This window comes from Habropoda laboriosa, unplaced genomic scaffold (genome assembly GCF_001263275.1).
Source record: "Habropoda laboriosa isolate 0110345459 unplaced genomic scaffold, ASM126327v1 scaffold101, whole genome shotgun sequence".
NCBI lineage: Eukaryota > Metazoa > Arthropoda > Insecta > Hymenoptera > Apidae > Habropoda > Habropoda laboriosa.
Genome location: NW_017100207.1, coordinates 774,550 through 798,812, shown reverse-complemented (window position 1 = coordinate 798,812; position 24,263 = coordinate 774,550). Strand labels below are relative to the sequence as shown.

The 24,263-nt window shown below is 43.1% G+C and overlaps 1 protein-coding gene across 1 annotated transcript in view; it reads left to right on the top strand.

Annotated features, from left to right (window-relative positions):
* Positions 1 to 24,263, top strand: part of LOC108570657 (potassium voltage-gated channel subfamily H member 2) — a 115,251-nt gene that overhangs the window by 51,262 nt on the left and 39,726 nt on the right. The window contains exons 5-10 of the mRNA XM_017932548.1: positions 5,520 to 5,706; positions 7,204 to 7,372; positions 8,725 to 8,793; positions 10,824 to 10,948; positions 11,082 to 11,162; positions 11,371 to 11,385. Coding sequence (XP_017788037.1) covers positions 5,520 to 5,706; positions 7,204 to 7,372; positions 8,725 to 8,793; positions 10,824 to 10,948; positions 11,082 to 11,162; positions 11,371 to 11,385 — 646 coding nt within the window. The remainder of the gene's footprint in view (positions 1 to 5,519; positions 5,707 to 7,203; positions 7,373 to 8,724; positions 8,794 to 10,823; positions 10,949 to 11,081; positions 11,163 to 11,370; positions 11,386 to 24,263) is intronic.

Below are 24,263 nucleotides of genomic sequence, written 5' to 3'. Positions count from 1 at the left end.
GGTTAAAACGATGGTTTAATTTCGACGGGGAAACGAGGCAAACTAATTTGAACTAGCGAAAGCCGCGTCTCTAAATGGATAGAGCTGATAATTCATGGTGTATCCGTGCCAAAGTTGGCTTTGAAAGCGCCGCCAGGGGAGAATTTCTGTTCCCGGGACACTCTTCCGGGCTGGTTTTCCGACCAAGTTCTCGCAGATTCGATTGGCAGAGATTGAAGAAATCTGGGTCTCGTAATTAGAGACTGGGAAGAAAAGTTGCCGGAATCGTTTTTGGGTTCCGACTTGGTGGTTAAATTGGAACTAGGTGGATGGTGAAACATCGCAGCTTTTCAGTTTAATCATCGAATGGCTCTGGCCGGAGCTATCCGTTTCGAAAGTTACGACTCTGAGAAATGTTGCACATAGTTTCGAGCTACTGTTCTTGGCGAACGAGCATCGTTCGTATCGCTAAACATTAATAACTGGCGTAGTCGAAGATGGATACCGTTTCCTAACGTCGAATACATATTTATCAATCGATGAATTATTCCTAGATTTATATCGAATTTATTTAAGATAGTTGTCGATTTGAAATTTGTCGCTCAAATAAATTTTTATTTCTCAATTAAACATGTACGACAATCGGCACCTATTTATTGGATGACTGCAAATGTTCGTGTCCGATTTTCAGAGGTGGCGAGAACCTTATCGACTTCCGCACAGATATTTCTTTTAGCGTAATGTTCCATTCCTATCGAAAGATACACCGTTTGTGTTTTATTTTCAAATAATTATCCATTTCGTTCCATTTCAGTTTCAAATGAAAGCTGCTTTTGTACACACCGACTGTGTTTTATTTTCAAATCGGGCACGAAAAAAGGAATTGGGTAGGAATTGCATTACAAAATTGAAGATTCACTTTGTCATTTTTTTCTGTAAATAATTGAAAGACCGACAGGTACTCTCGTTACGGACGTAGAAAAGGGAATCACAGCGTGGCCTATGGGTCACGTGTACAAGGTTTACGAGTAACAGATACGAGCAGCGACTGCAACGAGGAGATCTGAGATATTTCAATTACAACTTATCCCGAAATTAGAGAACAAGAACGACAATAATTTGCTGCTAAACGGAACGTGCTAGTTTCCTATCGAGCCGCATTATGGTTGTTTTCAGAGAGGCCTTCGCGTGTGAACACGCACTCGCCGATTCTAAGCAACGAGGTGTTCCCCCTCGCTTCTCTTCGCTCTGCGATTAACAAGAAATTGCAAAAGGTAATTCTGTCGGGTCAGAGCAATTTTACGGACGGGGAATAATTTTCAATTTTCGAAATCAACAGCAACGGTGGCAAGAAAAGAAAAAAAACTAACACCGATCTCGCGAAATAACGAAACCGATCGAAGCTACGATAAAGCAGACCGTTGCTGTCGGATCGTTAATTATTCGTGCACACCGGTGGTTAAATTAGCGCGGAGGTTTCGCAGTTTCGAATTCATAAAGAATTCAGGAAACAGGCGTGAGAAACCCGTGCGAAATTCTTTGAACGCATTAGCATGTGAAAGTAGGGTGGACAGGGTGGGGCATTAAAACGCGGCAAAAACTTGTAATTCATTAGTCAGACGACTAACAGACCAGCGACGATGAATATTTAAAGCTGACTATTGTAATCCGCGAATATCCGATTAAAAGGGCTGGAAAGAAAGAAAAGAATCGCGCGAACCTCTGTTCAACCTTCGTGTGTTTCTTTGAAAATTCTCCTCGAAATTTTTATAAAACAACGTCCTTACGGTCTGCACTAGCACTTTTTCGCGTGTTCCTATTTTTCACCGGGGAAAAAATCCACGTGTGTACCTTTAAACGACACGGAATTTTCTTTGTTACACAAAAACAGATTATCAACAGCCTGCAGAAATTATCTCGCAAATATAGAATTAAAGTGTCGAATTTTTTGGACATTTCTGTACTCTTCTTTCGATTTCCTAGGATTGACAACGAGAAGTGATAAAATTATCACGAGTGTTCTCTTATTTTCTCGAATATCAATTAAACACCCAGACGCTTTCACGGCTGCATGAGAGTGTTCCACGACGATTTCCACGAAACGAGCGTCGAATTAACGACACCGGACGACTGTCAAAAAAGATGCACGCGGCACGTTGCCATGAATCATATGGAAGCGGCGAGAGCATGCAAATGCAAGACGGCAATTTACCACTTTTTAGACATGTAAATTCCTTGAACCCACCCAACAATAGCGTGCAAACGCCGCAAGGTAAAACCACGGCCGGTGAAAAGAGAGCGCGGCCGTCTATGACGCGGAGAGGGTTGTACTGGAGGGGGAGGTGGTTGGAAAAAAAAAAGAAAAAAGCGGTAGTCCATTATGTGGATCTATTTGTATTACGAAATCACTCTGTCAACACGGCGACCAACGGAGGTGGAATCGATGTCAGGGTTGCGCCGTGGTGGTCGCCGTGAACGTCGATAAATTCGCCGCGTTTTTAACGCGATTTCGATCGCTGCCGGTGAAGGAATTCATTGCTTTTCAATGGAGCGGCGGTGCATCGACACGCGAGGCAACCACGCGAAAGTGTCGAGAGGGAAAAAAAGGAAAACCGGGGGAAAATGAAGAAGGAAACGAATAAAATTGAAATCTCTCTCGTTCGAAGGACACCATCCGTCTTCGGTATTCTAAGTAGCAACAACCCCTTTTCACGAGGATTTTGGTAAACAGCGTTTAAGTGATTGGAGAAGCAGTTTCGAGCCAGAATAACCGATGGAGGAAGGCTCGTGCAACAAACACTTGGCAACGGATATCGAAAATCTTTCGATTGATCTCTGTATTTTTCCTCCCTCTCTCTTTCTCTCTATCTCTCTATCTCTCCTCTGTCGTTCGTAAATAAGCGATGACAAAGTGTCGCGACACGAAGATTCGCGAAGATCGATCGAACGAAATCACGACGAGGATTCTTCCTTTTTCTCGAGCCCTCGATGCATAGAAATGGCCGTTCAGACGAGTACCAAGCGCTCTGTTACTGGGAAAAAGGGTCGTCGAAGGGGGTTGATTTGTTTTCTCCCCCTACCCACCCTTGATATATGTGTGTCGACGGACGTATCGTTACGAGTGAAAGAGAGAAAGAGCCATGGGCGAGGGAAATTCTCATTACGCGTTCGAAATGGTTGGAAACGTTCCAAACGAAACTACCCTGAACTTGTGGACCGCTCTAACAACGCCAATACAGCCTTTTCCTGTATCCCTTCCAATGACGACATTTTTCCAGACAGAGCGACACACACACACACACACACACAGACGTTTGGAATTTCCGTGAAATTAAGCAACCCCTTTCGTGATTTTCGGGTTAACGCGGCCAGTGTTTCCTGCAACGCTGCTGCTTTTCATGCTCAATTATCGGAGATGTTTCGGTGACGTTCCTTGGCAAATGACGCGACAAATGTCCGCCCTGTGCTCGTAAAAAGGCTTGCATTATACAGGGTGTTTCACAGATTGCGGTCGTTTGTGAGAAACATCCGCAGACGAATAATTGATCTTTGTGGAATTTCTGAAATTAACCGTGTTCACTCGAAGATCCTTAAAAAACAGTTTCACGTAAGATTAATTCCGAAAGGATGAACATATTATTCCAGCAGAATTTTCAAGCTTAAACTAGACCGTCTTCTTCTTCTTATTGAAATCTCCACAGTAGCGTCGTCGTATTCCATCAAAACTTCTCTAATTTTTGCGCGAAGAAACCTAACAGCTTGAAAAGTCCCAAGCGAAACTTCTCACGTTCTCTCCGCGCCACTGTCCAACGTCTTCAACTCGGTAAGCTGTCTGCGGAAACTTATCCGTTCGGCGAGTATACTTAAACCAGTTGGAGGTTAACCAAACACCGTCCAGTTCACACTACAGTTCCACACGTATGTTTCCCTTTGTATCACGTTGCGGCTCGTCAGCTTCTGTATCGATTGGCAAGTCTGACCTAACACTGACACACTTCACTCGACAAGTCTGACCTCTGTTCCGTATCGACCATTCTCCCATAATCTTAGGATTTCCACAATTTATCGCTGTTCCCTTTTTCGTCCATTCTCCAGATTAGAGGAGACGTCGTGCGCTGTTCCGAAACAGCTGTCTGACGTTTTACCGTTTTTCGAAATTTTGAAATTTCACTACTTAGAATTCGATCGACTCGATTTAACTTTGCGATAGTTTCTATCCGATCGAATCGAAATATTGCAATCCGAGCGATTAGAATTTTTCTCCTTCGAAAAAGTCGTAATAGTAATTTCATTTTTTCTCAACGATCTTCCAAGATGAGATGTAGTTTTGTTTCGAAGCACCGTGCGTCGCGGCGTCGACTTCGATTATCGGTCACAGGAAGCCGCGTCTCCGCGATGGAACACAGTGTCGTCGACGACGACGTGTTACGGTCAATGTTATTGAATAAAGCAACAGTCGTGGCTGTTGTAAAGGCTGGATTTCGAGGGAACGAAGGTTGCTTGAATGTTTCAACGGAGCAGAGGGAGATATCAACGTTGTTCTTGATGCATTTTACGCTTCGTGTCGTGTTATCCTTTGATGGAATTTCTACGTGAATCTGTCAAAAATGCATCACCTGACGTTCATGTTTTTCGATGGAAAGATGGACGTTTTTTTCTCTCAATCTTTATTCGTTGTTCTTCTTTTTTTTTTTTTTAATAAATTTGTAACGGAAACTTGTGCTCACGTTTGATTTACCGTTGTATCGTACCAGTTGAGATTGGAGACGATAACAGTCCTAGGTCCTACTCCTATCTCGCTTCTTGCACAATTGCAGTAACTTGAAATTAACCGATAATCGTACAGATTAACATGGTAATATTTCCACAGACCTGTGTACACTTTTCACCTGCATCGATGGACAGAAAGTTTGGCCGAACGCGACAATGGTGCAAACGTTAAACTTTAATGCGAGTAATCTAGGTAACCTAGAAAATCCAGATAATCTTAATAATCCAGATAATCCAGACAATTTTCTCGATAATCTAGATAATCTCGATAAGTTTATTTGCTCCTTGAATAAAGAATACCTCGCTACCGATTTGTAAATAATACACGAAATTCTCTCGAAAATTTCTCTAAAAACACTTGAACCACTTTCTTTTCCTTTTGCCTGATGAAAATCGAACTCCCGGAGAAGTACGTGCAAAGAATACAGCTATTTTCCCCGTATGAATTTTCGAAGACGTACACATATCTCCCGGAGAAACATCTGAATTATTCCGTTTCGCATATCAATTGAACCTTCCTCGACATCGACGGAATCTCCGATGTTCTTTAAATATCTCTTCGAACAAACTTCTTCTCGTGCGATCGATTGTATCGCAAAATTACCGATAACTCAGGTTAGGCGACGAAAATTAAAGGGAAATTTTCGGGGAAGATAATTGTGGCGGAAAAAGGGTTAAACGAATATAAAGAGGAGTACTTTCGAGTATATCCGTGGGCAGTATACGTCCTGCCTTTCGTCTCTAATGGAACCAACTTCTATATTTTCCAGCCCACTAACATGTGGTTCACCTACAATGATGGAATCTTGGGGTCCTGGGAGGACTGGCACGCCCCCGCCTGCTCTTCCACCCCCGCCAGCTGGGAGCAACAATGGTGGTGCAACGTCTGCAGCAACCGCAAACGTTGCACAGACCAGCACCACCGCGCCGATTGCCAGTCCCGAGGGGGTGAGCGACGTAAGTAGGGAAAAGCTTAAATAAAATGCCCCTAAAAGCTCCTGAAAAAGTAAAAGAAAAGAAAAAGAAGTTCCATACGATTTTTCACTTGGCAATTACTCCTTTCGTGACGAAAGGGTTAACTCTCGAGGATTGCTACTTGAAAAGGAGAGAAGGGAAAAAGGAAAAAGTAGAGTGTCTTTAGTATCAGGTGTAGAAATGAGTTCGCATAATTCATTCGTCGAGTTTCTCAAGAAAAATGGCGAAAGGTAATCGACAGCGATGGAAATTATTTCGACGATCGATCTCTGTTTTCGTTCTTTTCGAGTGAAACTTTGACCGTACCGAGAATTCCTACACCTAATGGACACGATTTTCTTTACACGAATGAAAAGAACAATCTGCGGTAAAAGGGTTGAGAAGCACGAGAGCGGAGATACTCGTGCCACGCGAAATGCAAGGTTATGGTGTCATGCAAAGGTCGGCCTAATGGCGCACATCTAAGCTGGTACAATTGGAGCGTATGTAGAGGGGTCTTTGTGAGGGTATCGCGGATGAAACCACCCGTCGCGCCTACTCCTTCCACCCGTTTCAATTTCACAAGCATCCCCGATGGTCGGCCGTAATGGACGTTGGTCGCGCTATCGAGCCCAGGCTAACTGAATCACCGGAACATATCCGGAATATCGGCCGTTCCCACGAGCATCCTCGAATTTTAAAGACCTCTCTAGCCGCCACCGATCTTGTCAACGCCATTTCCCCCGTATCACTTTTGCCATTTGTCAACCGCAATCGCTGCAAGAAAGATCTTCGTACGGCTGGATTTATTTTCATATTCGCACAACTTCTCCACTTTTCCTCGTTTCTCACAACGGTTGGAAACGTGTTTTCTGGGATATCTCGGGAATTAGACTTCCCCTTTCAATCGAAGAATTCGATCGTATATGAATGTTAAACAATCATCTGTTAATAAATGCATTAAGACAAGCTTTTTTTTATCATTATTATACCTAAGCGTTAACTGATTTGCATGTAAATTTGTGTGCGGGAAATCACACGAGGAATTTGTATTTTTTAGAATTTTCACTAGATGCATAATTTTGGAAAAATATAAAATTCAGGCACGTGTTGCAGAAGGTGTTACAAATTTTTGCAACGTTTCACTATTTCGCATTCGTTTCCCTTCCAAGTGAAACAACCGAAGAAAGGTGTCCACCTTATTCCTAGAATAATACAGCAACTCCCAATATCTTCCTCCATCACATACTCACCTTAGCCTTAAACCATGCCCTCAACCCCGAAACCATCCCCCCACCCTCCCTGTTCACCGGGTAAATTCAGCCTGATCGCGTGCACCCGCTTCAAAACACGTCCGGTATCGATCGTGTGTCGCAGGAGAGTGTACGGCGATGTTAACGATATTCCAGCCGGCGTGTCACGTGAAACGGAAGTCCGAGTCAAGGGTAGCCAAGAGAGAGAGAGAGTATTGCTCCACCGTTTCTTACCTTTCCGTTTCAGGTCTCGCAAAAGTCCGGGATCTGGGAGGGTGGGAATTTTTCATCGACTGGAGGAGCAGAGGGACCGTCACGAAGCGTGTCACACGCGGCGAGCCTGGACGCGATCTCGAGGAGGGCGGTGAAACCGGAAGCGGCGAGGGCGCCGTGTCGCAGCCTCACCTGCAGCGTTTGTAAGTAGTTGAACGTCCAAATCGATTTTTGCTCGTTAGCTCCTTCTTTTTCTGTTCTTTTCTTTTACATAAATATATCTTTTTTTTCTATTTTATTTCCTTTGATTCTCGGTATATTTCGTGGGTTGCCTCTTTGATCGTATTTAGCTCGAGCTTTTTCTGTGGAACGGCCGATGACCACTTAGGTGTTGCATTCGCCCCGCGTGTCAAAGTTTTCATTCTGTGTTTTTTTGCTTTTTTTTTAAATAAAGTGATAGATTGGAAAGAAGAAAGAGAAGTTTGACTGAGTTTGTTCGTATTTTCTTTTCTTTTCCCTTCGCTTTCCTGAAACACGAGCGACGTCTCGTGGGATGGAAGAGTCTCGAATTCTTCGATGCACAATCGAAGGATAGAGAGAGAGAGAGAGTGCGACTGGTAGATTTATTTGCTTCGCAGAAGATCGAGCGTCGAATGCGGATGCGCGCGTAGTATTGCGGCGAAATCGCAATTAACGACATAGAAGATAATGCTGCCGCATGCGATGTTTCGTGTCGCGAATGTTGACAGATAGCGACCGCGCGTGTCCCTCCGTTCTCTGGTAAGGGGCTTTCACGTGCCGGAATTATCGCTGTACACGTTCATGATGGAGCTTCTCGGGAGAGAGTTTATGGTCGCTTTAATTTCGTTCAATGATCGATCATTTTCTAATTGATTTTTCTCTGATCGCTCGAAATTACAACCCTACCAATCGTTGCAAAATTATTATTAACATAACACAGACTGTCTTCGAGCTGGACAATGTAACTTGGAAAGGGGTGAATCTTCGTGAAAAAATAAGTGGAAGGAAACGTAGAGTAACATTTTCTCACCCCTATTTCAATTCCAAAATTTAGTGCTACGTTGCCCATTGAATATTCCATCGATATTCTCATTTTTCTATCCATAAGTAACGTTACCGTCCCCAAAACAGCCCCAAATTAAAAACGAAAAAAAAATCGGACTGTCGAATCGCTATCTGTCAACGTGCGAGAAAAGCTCGAAAGTCGAAAGAGCCGCGCGCGAGTCGTGTCTCGTTCGAGTGACGCGAGTTGGCGCCTGCTGACCGAGAGCAACCCCTCTTTACCACCCCGTAGAGCGTCTCGACGACAGCGTTCGAAGGAACGCCGCGCGTCCGTTCCCGTCGATCACTGTATATCTCTCTTTCCCCCGTTTTCTTTGTTCTTCCAAACAACGTAGATCTAAAAATTATCCGTGCAAAAGTAAACAAAAACAAAAAAAAAAACGTAATGAAAAAACGAAAAGAAACCCTCCGTACGGATCAGGCCTGACTGAATTGTATATCCAAAAGTCAAACCAGAGTGAACGTATTTTAGTAGCGGGCCGAGGGAGCGAACACGTCACCCTCGAGCGACGACCAGCGACAGTCGATAATCTCACGGAAGGTAAAACAGGATGGTGCAGCCCGTCTGCCACCCCTTTTGGTTTTTTTTCTTTTAACCGACCGAGCGCCGGCGAGTTTGCACCCCTTTTTACAACTTACCAAGCGCTTGCGGCTTATACAATTTTTTTGGTCATGAGCTTCTTTTTTTCCAAGAGATAACGTACCGTTGTCCGATTCAGCTTTCATAGGCCTGTCTTTATTTTCTTTTTTATTATTATTATATACCGCCTATCCACCACCACAACCACCATCTCTATTCTACTTGTGTACATTCTCTCTTCATGTATACAGGGTGTTTAAGGAACGGGTGTTACAATCGGGCAGCGAGCGATTGTACGATGTTGTGCAAACTTGAACAGATTCTTTTTTCGTGAGTAGCTTAATTTTTCGAGAAAATTGAATTTGAAGTGACTCGTGAGAAAATGTCGTTCGATCGTCTTCTCGGTTGTATCACCCTTCGTATACTTTGTCATCCGTGAAACGTGTCACAGATCGTTCCATCCTACCTACCTGCCTACATCTCTCGTATCTTTATCTACGCCGTACTGTTTACAAGACGAGCACCTTAGCATCGCTCGGTCAGCCGTTCAGTACTCACGGAATTTAATTCCAGTCCAGCTGGTAACAGCTTCTCGGCCCTGACACTTTTTCTGATAAAAAAATTTCGAAATTAAGCGACTGTATTAAATATATAATTGGAGGACCTTCGTTTTCGTATAACTAATCAGAATTTTTGATAGAAAATTAGAAGATGAGATCTCCTGAATATTTTCAGGTTTAAATACCTTTCCTTTTTAAATTTGACAACACTATTTTTGATAAGAAATCGATGATAATTAGAGTGTAAAATTATTAGGCTACCTATCAAGATGAATTCTGTGGAATATCACGGCTGACCGAGGCACGAGAGACGAACCAATTAATTACGCTTCTTGTTCACGATATGGGGCAAACAATTTGGCTGACAATCTCAACACACAGCTTTTCTCTCTTCTCTGTCTCGAGATCTTAACACGAAAATCGCCTTGAAATCAGCAAAAAAAAAAACGGTCTACGAAGGCAGAAATCAACGACAATAATCACCACGATTATCATTGTACAAATCATCATCGAAACGATCCCCACATTTCCCTCTATATATATATATATCTATATACACGTAAATAAATGTTCCGAATAAAATATTCTATACATACTTACTACCTGAGCGTAGCAATTGTCGCATCGCCATCTTTACGAATAATTTACACGGTCTCTTTTCTACATTTGAATACATTTTAAACGATCTTTCTTTCACAGGTATGCAGCTTCTATAGTGCGAATTGACTAACCCGTTAATTAACGACACACTTGTTCTTAACGCTTTTAGATCGAGATATAGGCTCGGTTTTGTTCTTTCATTTCTCATTTCTATTTCGTTTCTCTCCAATATTAACTACACCCCGTCAGTAGGCTCTACGTTAGCCACCATTTTTCTTTACCTTAGTGTTCACACTTGTCAGTAATGAACCATTTGATCTGTAAAATAGCATCGATTTATTATCAAGATTATATATGTACACATACATATATATCTGTGTGCTTTCGTCATCACACCGTAATATCTTTTTTTTCTTCTCTTACATTTAGATTAGCGCGTGTGTGGTAAATTGGTGTTTCCCTAAAGAGTTTGTTCATTCGAGTCATCTCTACCAACATTCGTACATAAATACACATATAGTTCGATCAATTTTTTTTTTGTATTTTTTTTCTTCTTCCAACCTTCTTCCACCTCTTGCGCCCCCCAAAAAATGTAAATTGTGCACCGATGTTCGGCGCGAACGATAAATAGTAACGCCAGATTAATCACGTTATCTACCAATTATTTCCAGAAACACACTGTGGTTTGGATTATAGTTTTGATTTAATCGAGCCTGTATTTCACACGTAATAGTTTTTTGTAAACGATTAATTAGGTTTAAACGAACATATCGTGATTATATCGCATCGTGGTAATACCGTGGAATTTAACAGAGGCATTTGTGTTTCTAGCAACTAAACATTCGAAAATCTTTCCTGGCGTTGCGTCCGAAAGTGACTTGCAAAAATGGCGGACGTCCAAAGACCGGAAGTCGCCATCCCTAAGCCAGATGGGGCCGGATTCCATCAAACACAAAGTAAGCAGTTGGTAACGCCCATTTAACCTTCTTCCAAATACTTCTACGATATAATAGAATTTTTTAAACAAACCAAAAAAAAAAAAAGAAACAAAGTGTTCCTCAATTTTAACTCTTTCATTTCGTATTTCAGTTTTCCTTGCAGGACAACGGGTCCGCGAAATACTTCCAGGGCGCGATGCACACGTCGAACATGGGAGAAAAGGTAGCTCAGGTAAGCCAAAATCACCCTCTTGCAGAACGAAAGGAAAAAAGAAATCCCCGTGAAAAATCTGCGATCTTTACCAGCGAGTATCGACTTATGGAAAACTTGGACGAAAGATGCTGCGTATTTCTATGCAAATCGCAAGTCTGATCTCGCCTTGGAACTTTCACCAGGCGGAATAAAACATGAAAAGAAGGTCTCGCGACTCTCTTAACAGAGTCACGTCACCCAAGTTTCTTTCGTTTTTTTTTCTTTTTTTTCTTCTCTCTCTCACCCACGGACGTCAGAAATCTCCATGGTCGTCGTTTCTTTCTCCTTGACTTCTATCAGGTTCGATTGTTTGCCCGGGGAAACTTTTAATTCGTCTCTCCCGTTCGAGGTTTCTCTTCTTGTTTCCCGTAGCATTTTCTCTCCACCGGTGTTGCGTTACGATGGCAGGATTGATGTAACGTTTTAATGAGACAGTAGGCGGTAGGAATGACTTTATTAGCTCGAAGGTTGGTTTATTAATGGAGGAAACCGGTCGAACTGCATTTGTTCGCTTATTGCCGAGCTATTCCACTGCGGCCTCGTTTAATCGACACGCACAGCAGTCTGACACATGCCAGGTTATTCCACTGAATATAGCAAATTTCTCTGCTGGGTTTCAGTGCGATTGAACTGGTTTTGCCCCGCAGGAAATTTCGTTATTCGAGGCTTGTTGTTACAGCACTGGGTATTTTCTCAGTGGTCTGACACTAGACGACCTGTTCTACTGATTCTGTAGAAAAGTAACACATCGACTCGTTTCTAGAATAAGTTAAGAGGAAAGTTGAGGGTCGCCATTATAGAAGGTTCCTTTTTATTCGAGGAAAGAGACGTATGATGGAAAGAGGATGATATACGCGGACTATATTTGCTATGAAATTTCATTCGAAGAGAGGAAAAAGACGAATTTCGATGTAGGTCGTTCGAATTTATAATACGACGATATTTCTCTCTCTGAAGGGAATTTCATTATTTCAAAGGAAATATACCTCGTGTTATTTATTTACGATTGTATCTGTACGACGAAGAAGGAAGTATTCTTTTTTAAAAGAATAATGCCACAGTACGACTGCGTATCGTTTCTAGGCTGCGAAAGAACAACGCGTTTGCCCTCGAACCAAATTCTTAGCACGCCTGCCAGTCATGTAGCGGGTGGTACGGTGTTTATCATGACACCCCGTGGTAACACGGCCCTGACTGGCGCCAATCAGTCTGCGCCGCAGTCTTGTGGGGCGGGAATCCCCTGCACCCACGGAGATTTTCACAAATTCACGCCGATTCTACACGTATCGCCGCAAGCACACACTTTCTACCCTTAAAAAAAAAATTCGCGAAATATAGAAAAACAGTTTTCCCCCAGAGGAAACTTCTGATAAACCGGTAAATTGCCGAGGCGGTAGATCATTTTTCGTAGATGTTTCGCGGTTCAACGTGGGTCGACCTGTATTTTCTTCTCGCAACGTACCGGCAGTGTGTTAATTAAAATTGAACGAGGCGTAAATATGGCCGGTGGAGAAACGTGGCGGGTAGTAAACGGCACAGGGAATCGATATCATGCTTCGCGGCAGGCCACCGAATAATTTATAACACTCGTGTCACTCGAGGGGAGACAGAGAGCCGTTGACACTCGCACTCCGGGGAACAAAGATTTCTAGCAAAGTTCTCGTCGAAGATCAAGTGTCGACTTATACTTTGCACGCTCTCGTCATTGCTTCTGCACCTCAGTCGAGGATGGATGGATGGGTGGTTGGACGGATGAATGGATGGGGAAGCCACTTGACGCCGCGCCGGCCTTTAAACAATTTCCTTGTTTTCAAATAACGACGGATACCTTCGCCAACTTATTGACTGGTCGAGGGTCGAATGTCTCGAGATTTTCTGCTTTCTAGTGGCGGTGGCTCTTTGGACTGTGAGTTTGAGGAAAATTGTTAAATATCGCTCGTTCTCGAAGAGCAAGAATTAACGAACAGATTGAAATTAAAAAATTTGGGTGGGACGTACTTTGATAGAGCTAAACTGTCGTACTTCTGTATCTATTTATTCACCGTGTTCTTTATTTCGATGAAAAGCTTGGAAGGAGGAAGTGGAGGATTTAATTTGTTTAAAAAATGTGCGACTCTTTTGAAAGATTTACCACATCTTCGAGTAAATAGAGAGAAATGTAGACGGATGAATGTGATACTTAGGAACGGGATAGTGTATATTTTTAAGATAATTTTAATTCAGTTAAATTTCGTTTGGTTTATTAAATGGAAAAATACATTTGTAAGACATTTTTCGCGAATGTTATTAGGATTTTTTTTGTTAGAAAATACGAGAAGGATGGGTGTTACGACAGTTTTACGTTAAAAATAGAGATTTCTAATTGGGTACAAGCACTCGAGGATGCGTATATACGGGTAAGTAGATACGCCAGTTCCCTCGTAACCGAGTTTTCGAAAGCACATGCATACAAAACTAGCAGACAGTTCTTCATAATCAATACATATGACCGCAGTTACGGTACTTTTATCGCTTCGCGCGATACGACGACGCGGCCAGACTTTAAGAAGGGGAATTTATCACTGATAAAAGATCATAAGACCCCGGGAAAATGCCGGGTAATTTAAAAGATGTTCAACGTTGTGTCCATAAGTAGCGCAATTACGTGGTTACCCGGAGGATCTGCCGTTTTAGTGCCCCACCAAGTGGCTTAAAATTGAAGAAGAATAATATCCTGTCTGCATATCTACGCGAAATTTAGGGCAATCATAACCGTTCTTTCTCTTTTACACCGTGTGAATAAAAAAGGGAAATACCAAGTCCGTGCATTCACTCTTTTACAAATCTTGCATTTTCTCTCTCTCAGAATTGAAATTAATTCTCGAGTATGTATATTTATATGAAATTTGGGACATGCTTTTGCGCCATATTAATACAAAAAAGAAATACCAAGTCGATGTATTTATTTTTTTTTTTTAATGAAAACATAGTCTTCTGTTTCTCAGAATTTTTCTATTTCTCGAATATCTATACGAAATTTGGGACATGTTTTTTGCGCCATATTAAGAAAAAAAAAAGAAATACCAAGTCAATGTATATTTTCTTTTTTTATTAAATTATAATTTTCTGTCTCTCAGAATTAATATTAATTCTCGAATATCTATATTTATACGAAATTTTGGGGCGTGTTTTTGACACCACATTAATAAAAAAAAGAAATACCAAGTCAGTGTGCTTATTTTTTTCTGAAATTATATTCCTCCGTCTCTCAGAATTGAAGTTAATTTTCGAGTAAAGAGTAAATAGTTCCAGCAGTTGTGACGAATTCGAAAAATTTGGAAGATCCTCGATATTTATGGCATTTCACTCTCCTTATTGTCAATTTGTCACGGAAATTGCTGATACGTGGTCCCCCTTTCATCCTATCGAGATAAAAATTTGCCTTTGTACAGACGAAAAGAGAGCCAGTCCGAAATGCATTTAGACTGGCAGATAGGGATGGTGGGGGTGGGAGGTTTTCCTCGCTTCGACATTCAATCGGTGAAGCTCATCATCGTTGCTAAAGCTATTTACGTCGGGCAAACTCGAAGCCGCCAATATCGATAACCGATACTGCGCCTGTTTTTTCCAGCCCCGTCTCAAACAATATTACGATGATGTCGCGGAAACTATTACGGTGAATTAAAGACACGCCTATTGTTGCCGGCGACAAAGGGATCCGATCTTGGGGGATCCCTTAATAACCGTAGAAATATTCCATTGTAACCGTGGAATCATTTGTTTCCCATCGGGAAACACGGGAATTTTGCATTGCTGTTTCCGTAAGATTTCGTTTTACGCATGAAATAAAGAACGAAAGTGAATCGTTGAAATTGGGAAAAATGAGAAAATTATGATTGATTCGAGATTTTAGCGAATTTACATATTTGAGAGAAAATCGAAATATTGCAAGTATCGTAAATGATAAATTACACAAATTAGGTTTATTGCCCTTAGATGCTATATTGTAACATTTCCACACGCGACACCTCGCTCGCTCGAAATTTCATTCTTTGCATCGAATTATCGGAGCGCGTAATAGGGTAATCGTGTCGTTTCGTGAAAACCACTCCACCTGACCGCTACCCGTTATCTCTGACCCGTGAAAAAAACATCCCCTCGAAACCTAAAGGGCAACTACCTAACCCATTCTCCATCGTTCTCGTTCGACCGGCATCTCGATCGAACCGGAAAGAAAAAACAAACGAACCCAGTGCTGCGCAAAATAAAATCACGAAGAAGCAGAATCCCTCCACATTGGTTCCCGATAAAATATACACGACCAGGCGAAACGACTATTCCGTTGAAACAAGACAGAACTCGAAATGTAACCACGGCGAAACAGAACAACAAAAGAAACCCTCACAAAAACACACCTCCTCTTCCTCCCTCCACCTGCAATCAAGAAAGTAGCAATCCATATACTCGGAGAACGAACATCCTCGCCAGGGACCGAGGCGATACGATAAAATAAAGCAACCGAAAAAAGCAAAAGGAGGAAGTAAAAAAAAGAAGAGAAATAGACCAGAGGGAGAAAGAGGAGTGGTAGATAGAGTCAAGCAACCCCTTCACCCTGAAGTGAGACAGATGCACAAGCACGTTCTCGTAACAGAGCGCAAAAGGCAGTCTCACAAACGAGTATGAAGATAGAGAAAGACAAGACGTATCTCCCTTATCGGACAAAGATAGGTACAAACACACCCTACCTAGAGGGTGAGAGATAACTTCAGAAACGAGCGTGAAGATAGAGAAAGACAAGACTAAGCTTCGTTATCGGACAAAGACAGATACAAACACACACACATATCCCAGTGAGATGGTAAAAGACAGCCAGAGAAACGGGACACACAAGCCGAGAGGCACTGTTTATCAAACAGAGAGAGATACAGCAGCCATGGGTGCCGCGATGGGTGCGCGCAGCGAGGGATGGATGGCAAAGGCTGGCCGATAGAAGGCGCTACCGTCAGTGTCGCAGTATCCCCCGTCCTGCCCGGCAGGTTGCACCGTCGCCACTCCGTCCACATCGTCCCCAAAGGAACACAGAGCACATGTAAACGGTGAATAAGAGCAAGAGTCTATCGGTATCGCGCGTGAACGCGTATTCTCGGTCCGTCGAAATTCACCTCTGTTGACGCGGTTTCTCGTCGAGACAGAGAGAGAGAGAAAGAGAGAGGTTCTCCTCTCGCTGCAAGGGTGGGTCATGGGGAGAATAGAGAGAAAAGGAAAAGGCAGAGAGAGGAAAGAATGTCACGCAAAGGGAGAGAGGATGTTCGTGTCGAGTGATGGCCAGGAACTGTGTTGTTCACAGCCGTGACGGAGTATAGTAATCATCTCGTCGTTGTCGACGTAACAGTTTCGAGAGCGTGTTCGTTCGTTCGGTGTTTATGCTCGTCGACGATTACCCGTAGGAGTCGGTGAACGTCGATTACGTCGACGACGTCGCGTTGAGATAGGTCGGGGACTGGGACGAGTCGAGATCCTCGATCGATTCGTGAGGAAAAGAAGCAGGGGGATGAAAATGGGGAAAACGTGGTGATCGTGATGTGAATGTGTCAAATCTTCCACGGAAATTTCTCTCCAATTCTACCTGCATCCTCCTTGAACTGCACGTGATTTTCTAACGTAACTCGTCGAATTTCCGTTTTATCAGTGGAATCGACGGATATGATAAGAAGGTCTTTTTGTCTGATAATTTGTGAACGAACGTGTTAGATGTTTTTCTCTCCTCGATGTTGAATTTTTCTTTGAAAGATTCAAGAGTGGTTGATTGCGTGGGTTTACCAGCATCCCCCACGTGCTTGGAGCGTACGCGTCGCGCGTTACGTTGCTGACAAAATGGCGGTAATTTTCTTTTAATTCACCCGTTAGTGGGAAAGTTTGCTCGATAAACCCCACGTCGGTCGGTGGTAAAGGGGTCGTGGGTGAAGTACGTGCCAGATTACGCTCTATGGCTGACATTTGGAATCAATAACCGCGCATAAAGTTGTCAGTGACCGTATGGGAAACGCTTATCGCGATAGCAAACGCGTTTATGTAAAATCCTCCCCTCGAGATCTTACTAACCTCGTCAAACTCCTCTACTAAATAAAAAAAAAATTTAATATACAAATACTAGTATCTCGAAATCGTAGAACCACAATTTTCTTCCACCTCGAAGCTTCCCTCGCAATAAGATTTCCAAATGTTCGCACTTTCTTATCGCAGCGATAAAATTCGCAGACTTCGCGAAGTATCGAACGTTACGTTTCACCATTTCCAAGTTTTACCGAGAAATCGATGAAAATTCGGTTCAAGGAGGACGGTTCTCTCTAAATTGCAATTTGCTTCGGTCGGATTTAAAATGGCCGCGCCCACGGTGGCCGAAAGAGGGAAATCTGGGACACGGAAGGGAACGTCGTTGAATCGAATGAGAGATCTCGACTCGTTTCGCTGCTAACGAAGGTGTTAAGTAGGCTGCGCTCGTTCCTCTTTTTTTTCTCTCTTTACGCGATAAGAAGTAAGCCACGTAATGCACATTCTGTTCGACACACACCTAACCGTGCCAAAATGTGTCCATCGCGGATGGAAAGAGAGAAGGTCCACTTTCCTTTCGTCGACAAAATCAATGGCCTCCATCGGAAGCGCGCGGGCCACCTGCCAAAATATTTCCTGACCCAGAAGACACCTTGGTAACCGAAGCCAGGATGCAGCCGGGGATTTCGGGGTAGGGGTGGAAAAATGTTTCTAGATTTTCTTTTGTGCTGTGGCCCGCCCAACAATCGGGGGCGCATTCGAACAGTTGTGTCGCGGAGTCTCTTACATAAGGGACACACTACGCTGCACCTGGAATCGGTTGGCAGGGATTTTTCGTTAGGGGACACACACAGTCGATTGTGACAGCCAGTGCAAGCTGCTTCGCGGAGATCTTCGTCTCGAATAATTCCTCCTTGATCTCGAGCAATTTTCATCCTCGGTGATTTGTATCTCGTGTTAGGACAACGTGTATCGTTTAGCTTACCTTTCTTGCTCTTTTTTCTGTTTTTCAAAAATTCAAAAAAAAAAAAAAAAAAAAAAAAAAAGAAACGATTCGAAAGTGTATTTTTTGATATTCTTCTCGTCGTCGGTTGGTTCGACGCGATTACCATAGGGTACGAGATAGAGTATAATGTCGTAGTACGTGTCGAGGCACTTTATTCGGGTAGATTAAGTGCGTGTCGTTGTAAATTCCCCCGCGAGGAGATACATGCGCACGCGGACAGCCGGAGTTATTGCGAGTGGCACGAAATTGCATAAGGTTAGCGCGAATTTCCATGGAAAAATCGATACCACGCTACTACATCCCTCGGATCCCTCGTGGGAAAGTGAGCTCGATCGAAGTCGACTCTACTCGTTTGAAACATTTATTTTCAACCAGTTCCTTCGAGGGTTAATTAACCATTCGCCGGTTTCAATGCCAAATGCTTGTTGTAACTTTCTTCGTTCGAATGAAATATTTCTAGTTTCGAACTTTCATTTTCGACCGGGAAATTCTGTTTCACGTGTAAGCCGTTTAATTGTACCCTCGGAAATAAACAAGATCGATCGTTCGTGATAATTCGTCCGATCTACACCGTCGATTGTCCCTCGTCTCTGCATTTTCCGGTTACGAGTTCGACACTGCACGCTCCCCGTCGATTTCCAATTTTTCAACGTCTCCCTGCAGAACAATCGAACAAATCCGTCGACCCCTCATCGATCTCTAGCCTCTTTCAACCCTTCGCCCACTTCTAATTCACGGCTAGTCGCGTTCCCGCGTTCACGTCCTCGCGGATATACAGGGTGCTTGAGAAATCGTGGTACAATTGATAAAAAACAAAACGTGGAATGAAATTTGTTCCTGTAGAACTCTATTCTCGAGAATGAACTGCTTCTTGAACGCGACTCCGCTGTTCCAAAGATAATCAAAATCGTCTTCAATTAAAAGATAACATCGCACAGGCGTTCGAGGAAGCGAAGTTTCAACCAATTCTCATCGGTTCAACAACTTCGCTGCTTCAGAAATTTTTCAATTAACCCCTTAACGCTCACATTTTTCTCCACTTGACGTGCTTTCTTTTTATCTACTTTCCAGTCGTGTAGAAATAACTTTCTCATTATTCGTGTAATACTGTAACTTACATTTTGCTGTAATGAAAAATACAAAAAGTTACACTTGTGAAACGTGTGCAGAAGAGTTAAAGGGTTCGCAAAACAAACACATTTCAAACAACACCAAATCCAGACCGAGAGAAACGTTAGATTTTCTTGGAAACAGAGTCACACACGACCAAACATCGTCCAACCTCATCGACTCACCTCTACGAGGCCACGATTTCCCGGCCACCCTGTATTTCTACGTTTCCACGAGGCAACTGGCGAAGGTCATAGCCACGGAATGATCAATGACTGGCGTCCTTGCGTCGCAGTCGTAACCACCTAGCTATACCCTCGCCTTACGTACAGTTGCAGTCAACCTGCTCTACACGCGCCCACACACTTTCGTCCACACTGATACAGTAAGAGGCTCGTGGCCACTACATTATTTCTCAGCTTAAGTCTCACTTTCACGTCTGTGTCCGTGTGTGTGCGTGTGACGTCCACGTCGTCGCGCAGAATCGACGGGGAAAATCGCGAGGCTGGCCGCGTGTGCGGAGGAAGCGTGCAGTGGCGCGCGCGTCCTCGCCGCCTAAATGCAATGCCGTCCGCGGAATTAGCGACGCCGGGCATCGCTTCCACGCCACGTCGCGGGAAATTCGATAGACAACACGACTCGTCCGGTTGGCCATCACTCACGACTCGACGTTCTTTTTCGCGTGACGTGTCCAGCACAGGGTCGAACCTCGCGGCAAATTGGTTCTGCTCGAACGGAGAGAAAGAGGGAATTAATGCTCGAACGACGGGTGAAATTGATCGTTGAATTGTGAGAGAGATAAAGGGGGGCTCCGGAGGACTCTATTCGCGGAAGAAAAAGGAGGAACTGTACCGTGGGGTTCTGTATATCGACAGTGTGCAAAATAAGCCGGGTGTCCGCACGATCACTGCTCAAGCACGACAATAATCGAAGAAACCTCGCAGCACAAGACTCCCTCGATCGTCGATGTTCTGTAAGAGGAACGCGCGGTGGAGAAGGACGATGGATGAAGATTCGACGAGGACTCGTACGTGGAACGTGATGGAATAGTGAAGAGAGAAAAAAACAGTCAATTATCCGAGGGAATTTCGTTTCAGATTAGAACGCACACACGCATTGATAACGGTAGATATATATCTGTATATGTAGTCGATTAGATTAGCAGTCGGTTTTGATTGTTATCTCAAGACGCCAAGAGGGATTTGATTAGGTTCGCAGAGGAGAATGGGGTGGAATATTTTGCTCAGGGAGACAGGAAGCGTTCCGTATAATAATTAATTAGTCCTCTTAAATGCATTATGGAAGTACAGTGAACGATCGAAGCAGGAAAAGGAAATAGTCTGAGAAAAAAGAGAGTATCGTCGCGATAATTCTTGAAATTTTCATAAGAGAGGAAGACGCTCACATGTTGAGATAACGCGAAAGAAGGAAGAAAGGTAGAGAAGGAGGAACATATTTTGTATAAAATTCCAACCGAAATGTCGAACAAGTAGAGAGCCTGAGGTTTGATCTGTATCGGAAGGAACAACGGTATTGAGGAATTCCTCGAGGTTTTTTTTTGTCTTTTCCAAACGCTGTTTCGTTTGAGAATAGAGGAAAGAAATCCGGAGGCGAACAGTCTGATTGATTTGAAAGCCGCCTGAATGCTCTAAATGAACGATGACGACGAAAGGGTGACCGACAGTGACCAGGAGTGGTCCCATAAAGATTGCTGGGAGGAGGAGAGCGAGAGGGGTTCCGAGGACGAAGCCGCTGACTCTTGTGAACTGGCGCCCCACAGTGCGATGAGCGTGGGGGCTGGCAGGGTCGACTCCCCCAGCCCCCAGGACATCAGGCTCCTCCACGACCTCGTCGAGGACCTCGCCAAGGAGCAGGAGGAGAAGATTAGGCCGCGTGCTGAACAGGTGAGCCACTTCATTGGGAGAAAATATGAATTATTCCTTGATACACGCAGATTTCGCTGGTCCGTTGATAGCGATGATCTGAGGGTTGTTAAGTTAATGGTACAACGTGAGTTTATAATGGAATTATTGTTTGGACTATGCTGAACAAGTGAGGCAGTTTAAAGTTGGAGGATTGAGAACTTTTCATTCATGATTGACAGATTTCGTTGATTAACGTTGATTGCCAATTTTGGGGGTATCTTCCCTGTTTGGGAGATGCAAAAATTATGAATTAACATAGGATAGACGTGAAATTTTTAACGAAATCATTGTTTGGCTTATGCTGAATAGGTGGCGCAGTTTAAAGTCGGAGTATTGAGAATTTTTCATTCATGATTAACGTTGATTGCCAATTTTTGGGTATCTTCGTAGGTTTGGAGATACAAAAATTATGAATAAACATACAATAGACGTGAAATTTTTAACGAAATCATTGTTTGGCTTATGCTGAACAGGTGAGCCACTTTAAAGTCGGAGGATCGAGAATTTTTCATTCATAATTAACATTGATTGCACTTTTGGGGGTATCTTCCTAGTTTGAGAGATGCAACAATTATTATGAATTAACATAGGATAAGATGTTAAGTGTAAGAAGGTACACAATTTTTGGACGATACTTGGTCACTTATTGTAACATTTCTAAAGATTTCATTGAACAACATTCCCAGTTTGGGAGATAGAAAAATGATTTATCAGATGAAATGAATTAAGACACTAAGATATTAAGTATAAGAAGGCACACAATTTTTGGACCACACTTGGTCACTTCTAACATTTACGTCTGTATACACATATCCGAATGAATGCTCTTTTTCGAAGAAAAGTGAAAGAAGATCCAAAGTTTTTTAGAATTTACCACGAATTATATCTAACATTCTATAGAGGTGATTCTGAGGCACGTCTCGAGAAAAACCTCGTTAATTTCGCGCTAAACTTACCTGGCTGAATGTTCAGCCGTGAAAGTGACGCGAAAGGACTCTGTCGAGAGTTCCTCCTTCTTGCACCCGCGGAGTGCATTCGATGCGTTACATGCCGCTGTGAGCACAAGATCTTTCGTCGGTTCGCCGAGTCGTGCAAAGACTTTAGCCTGTCGTGTACACGGGGGAGCGAGTTTATGGCGCGTGTACGAACACTTTCTACTATCAGAAGCGTACAACCGTTTCACATAAAAATTTCTTTCCTCCCTTTTTCACCTTCCCAACATTTTTTTATATTAATAAAAACGTGTTTGTTCGAGCGAAATTAAAATTGAAACCTGAGAAACCTTCCCTTAATTTCCATCTAGAAGTCGATATCTAAAAATTCAACCCTTTGAAACCCGCGCAACTTTCAACTCCCTTTTACCGGTCGATATGCGAAAAATAGTTGAAAAACTATTGCCGCATGGTGGCTTATCCAGCTCTAGAGGATTAGAACTTTTCCACTCGAAGTTTTATCCGAAACGAATCGAACACCTTCGCGAACAACGCGTTACCATCCTTCGGAACTATCCAGATTAATAAACGACCGTTCTATATTATCCAAACGAGTCTTCGTACAGCTCGAAGAGAGCTTATCGGCGCTGTAGCCAAGATGATTTTCTCAGTAGGTGTCTATAGAACGGCCGAACTTTCCCAGAGAGACTTTAACCGATGTTTATGGAAACTAATATGCCTGAAAATTGGCAAGCGTGAAAGAGTTGAATGCTCATCGGTGGTGTGGGCTTAGAGCGAAATCCTCTTATCGTTGTAGACGAGAACGTGGTTCGTCCAAAAAGTACTTCACCAAGTTCCTCTCGAACGATACTCGATGTGCAGAAGCGGCGTGTGGGTTTGGAAAAATAACTTCTTCTTCTTCTTCGTCTTGTTCCTCGTTCCCACGAAAACCTGAATTAGGTTACCGTTTATCGATGTTTCTGGATTTCTAGCACCCTGGCAAGGTCAGCGACGGCTGGTCGACCCAGATCGCGTGATTTATGCGTTTCAACGACGTCGACGTGAGCATTGATAGGGCGCACACCGTTGCGGCGACTTAATTTAATTGGGACCGCGTAATTTGCAATGGAAATACACGGACGGCTGCGTTTAACCAGTCGACGATGCATAAAGTTTCCATCGAAGAACGGAAACGCGTTGTTCAGCCTAGTTGATGTTACGTTCCGGGCAACGATTCTCCAAATTTCCTCCAATTGCTGAAATTCATGGACTGAGCTATTAGAAAAATTGCAAGGCAAACTTGTTCTCCTATTATCCCTGTTTGATACCGAACGATCGATAGAAAATTATACTTGAGTGTCACGAGGCTATCGACTGATAAATTCTATTAGAATTAAAGATTTAGAGATTATTGGATAATTTTTGGATAGATTAGTACAATAGTTACAGGTGGTTTTTCCTCAATTTCAAAATTGAACGGTGATTAGGTTTCGTTCCAAATACTCCAAGAATTTTCATAATGATTAAAGTGACTTCACAATGGCGATAAGGTTAAATGGGAAATCAGGGTTGTAAACGGAGTACAATAAAAGTCTAAAGCACTTACGAGGCACACTACTGACAATAAAGCGTCGCGATCGAGCAGTTCACCGGACCGAAGGAAAATTTCATTAAACGAGAGGCACTTCCATTCGATTAATCGCGGCAAATGCAACAGGAACTCGCGCTCGATTTTAATCCCCGACGAGGATCACTTCGTTTCATACTACCCCTAGGGGCATTACATCGAATTAATCGCCCCGACGAACTGTCAGCAAATAAATAACCCTCTGGTCAGTCGAATTTCTCAGAAGATGATTGCGTTAACTGCTTCAGCTACCTCTATCAGATTAACGAGCGGAAGATCCGTGAAATTGGGTCACGATTACGTTACCTGGCTACCATTCAACCGTCACAGACAACAACTGTGTATGTGTGTGACAAAAAAAAAAAGAACGAAATTCGCTAAGTATTTTACTGAATTCACACACAAAACTACTAGTCAAAGAAGAAATGAAATTCACACAGAAGACAGTGG